General features: G+C 40.3%; 1 protein-coding gene across 4 annotated transcripts in view; it reads left to right on the forward strand.

The window, feature by feature from the left end:
* Positions 1-3208, forward strand: part of MCU (mitochondrial calcium uniporter) — an 84638-nt gene extending 81430 nt beyond the window's left edge. For 3 of the 4 annotated variants that reach the window (XM_050976502.1, XM_050976504.1, XM_050976501.1), the window contains exons 7-8: positions 28-144; positions 1242-3208. In XM_050976502.1, coding sequence (XP_050832459.1) covers positions 28-144; positions 1242-1358 — 234 coding nt within the window. In that variant the 3' untranslated portion in view covers positions 1359-3208. Of the gene's footprint in view, positions 1-27; positions 145-1237 lie in introns of all 4 variants that reach the window. The other variant, XM_050976503.1, reaches the window with a different exon arrangement.
* Positions 3209-3307: the final 99 nt, after the last annotated feature.

A 3307-nucleotide genomic window follows, 5' to 3' on the forward strand; every position in this document is an offset into this window, starting at 1 on the left:
TTTTTTCTCTCCTTTATTTCTCTTTAGGAATATGTTTATCCAGATGCCAGAGACAGACAGTACTTACTATTTTTCCATAAAGGAGCCAAAAAGACACGATTTGATCTAGAGAAATACAATCAACTCAAGGATGCAATTGCTCAGGTAACAAGAATTTTTCCAGAAACAAGATAAAGAAATTACTGCTAGCTAGCTCTTCATTACTGTTAGTAGACACACCTCAAGCAAGAATGAATGTATTTTAAGTTTTCAGCCCATTTTCCTGTCCCCACTGCAATCACTGAATTGGCTTTGATATTACCAGGAATAGAAGTGGAAGTGTAAATCAACATGAAACCCATATCAATCTTTCAGAAACTGCTGGTAAATCTTGAGTTGCTTCAGACTCTTTATGCCTCAGAGGAGCCTAATTCAAGATTTCTTTTCTTCTCAGCTCCTACACACCAGATGGATTTAGTGAGGATTGAAGTTTTGTATCCATTCAGTTCAGGTCTTCCTGACATAGCACTTCAGTGCAGTCCTGGAAACTAATGTTCAGAAAATGTATCTGTATTGTTTAAATCAGTGGGGGCAGATTTCTCAGACTCTGGAGACAGACACTCTTGACAGATTATCCACATTGTGGGATCTGTTCAGCAAAGGATAGAGATGTTTCCTTGTGTTTCTCAGAGGCTTATTACAGAAGGATGGTGTGAGCAGAAAAAGCAGAGTTACCACATGATTTTTCACTGCTCTCTATCATCCTTTATTCCCAGGCTCTGGAAATGACAGTGTAAGATATCCAAGGCAAGACAAACTCTACCTCTGGAAAGCAAGCTACATAAGGAAGGACCCAAAGGTCTTTCTAGGGTTTCTTATGCCATGTTGAATACAGATGCCATTGAATGACCATATTTTCCTGGAGCTTTTCTTCTAGAATCAACCATCCCTAATAATCTAGTTGGGATGTTGGTTTGTGGGATTTTTGTTGGCTTGTTTTAAAAAAAAATTCCAGTGAATTTATGGGGATCCAGATCTCCCCTACCCTATTCCTTTATGTGGCTGTGTACAGACAACTTCAGAGAAATACAGCTGAGAATGGTTTTTGTAAATATGAGCTTTCAATTTTTGGGCAAATTCTTGCTGGACAGAGAAAAAACAAGAAAATGTGGGAAAGCTTTTCTTTCTCTAAAGGGAAATATTATTGGGGGAAGCTGTTTTGGGAGCTTGTGCTTTATAACATGTCTTTTACTTTTAGGCAGAATTGGACCTTAAGAGGCTTCGAGACCCACTGCAAGTTCATCTGCCCATCCAGCAAATTTCTGAAAAGGACTGATCAGCAAAGAAGCTCTGAACCCCGGCAAAAAACCTGTTCATAGCTCTTGCCTTTTTTAATTAAAGCATTGCAGGTGGAAGCTGGGACGTGGTGTGGGGGGTGGAGGGTTTTTACCTTTAATCAAGACAAAGGACTGTAAAGGGGAAAAATCTCTTAAATCTGAAGATGGGACATTGTGGAATGTTAGTTCTGAAAAGGGCTTGGCAAATAGTCACATTTTACAAACTGTCAGAATGGCGATTGTGTACAAATACAGGATTGGGGGGGTTCATGAAGAGAATGTAATGCTGGGGTGTAGGGGTGTCTTCTTCCAGCTTTGCAGGGTCTGCCTCTTGATAAGACATCAGCAGCCTGCTTAGCTTTTTAAATTTTCCTTTACCTGATTCCAATCTCTCTTTCTCTCTTGAAAAAAAACAAAAGGAGAAAAAAAAAAATAAATGAACAAAGAATCCAAGCCACCTGGAGCTCTGGCTGGTGATCAGAACTTGCACTCCACCGCCATTAACACGCACACTTCTGGTCAGACCTGGTCTCTTTTATAAAGTTACTACAAGACTGCTTTCTACTGGAAAACCGTGAGCTTCCCCTTCCCAGCCCACCCCCTGTGCTCCACTGACTTCCTCCTTTGCTTATTTGTAGCACAGATTGGTTGTAGCCCAGTGAGAGAAGGAATGAGTTTTCTTCTGGACATTTGATAATCGATGTTTTGGATTATTCCGGAATAACTCTCGAAACTTTGTGTCCCAATGCCCTTGAGCTCCTCCTAGAAATCCATGGCAGCATTGCATGAGCGGTTTTTTATATTCAGTCTTAAGGCAGGGAGGTTCTCCCCTTCCTACCCCCAATCTGAGAGCCACCTGGACTATGAAATTAGGGAGGCCTTAAAGGATTGCAAAACTGTTGCCAGAATCATGAGTCCTGCTTTAAAATGAACAGTTTTGGAACATGGAATAATGAAACTTGATACTTGACTGCTTGTGTAATGGGATAGAAGGTTTCACATATTGTCAAAGCATTTCCCTTGCCCAGAGGCTTTTTGAGAGCCTGGGGATCTTACAGTGCAAGACACAGAACTGCTTTGGTTCTGTAGCACTTTCCCCTGATCAAGTAGCTTTAAGTGAACTTTGTGTCCACAGGTCAGAATTTCTTAGGAGTGGCTAATGACATCTCTTGTTCTTAGCTAAAAAGAAATAAAGGAAGGAAGGTCAACCCATTGCCCTCTCTCTTAGCCAAGGCTGGCTGCTTTCTAAGCAGATAAAACATCTCTTCACTCAAAGCAGGTCAGTCTGGTTTAGCACCCTGCTGATAAGTGCTGTGGAGACAGGATGAAGGTGGGAGAAGGACACTAAGCTTTATATACAGAAAGGCTGGCTGCTTCTTTTTGATGTTTCACTACTACTTCTCACTGTGTCATGGAAAGAGGCTTCTGGGGTTTTTTTGGAGAACCATGTTTTAAAAATATAGGAGAGAAAATAATTCAGTATTAACTAGATGCCAGGTGCCTTGCAGATGTGGAAACACAGCTGGGATTGCTGCCTCTTCTCACTCAGTGGCATGTTGGACCGAATGGGTGCATGTTTCTAGTTTTGTTTTTTTTTCTTCCCTCCCCCTTCTCCTCTGTCTTTCCATTTAATTACATTGTGTGATTATTTTTTATCTGTTTTATCATGTTTGTGTGATGAGTTTTAAAAGGCAAAAAAAAGTGAACACAATCCTGTAGCTGAATCCTTGGTGTGTGTTTGGGATGAGGGAGGGAGCATGGAGAAAAGTCCTTCTTTAAAAAAAAAAGAACAAAAAAAAACCTGAACATGTGTAAAATCCTGTATCATTTATGAAATATGTATAAAAGAGCAATGTACTTCTGGAACAATAAATAACTATTCAATTTTTGAATCAGTGCTCTTGAATAATGTTGTTTTCCCCAGCTGAGAAGAGAATATTCCCTGTGTGGCAGCTCTTTCCTGAGTTTCCTCCATTTCTTTTTGTTTAGGT

The sequence above is a fragment of the Serinus canaria genome, chromosome 6 (assembly GCF_022539315.1).
Source record: "Serinus canaria isolate serCan28SL12 chromosome 6, serCan2020, whole genome shotgun sequence".
In the NCBI taxonomy this organism is placed as follows: Eukaryota; Metazoa; Chordata; class Aves; order Passeriformes; family Fringillidae; genus Serinus; species Serinus canaria.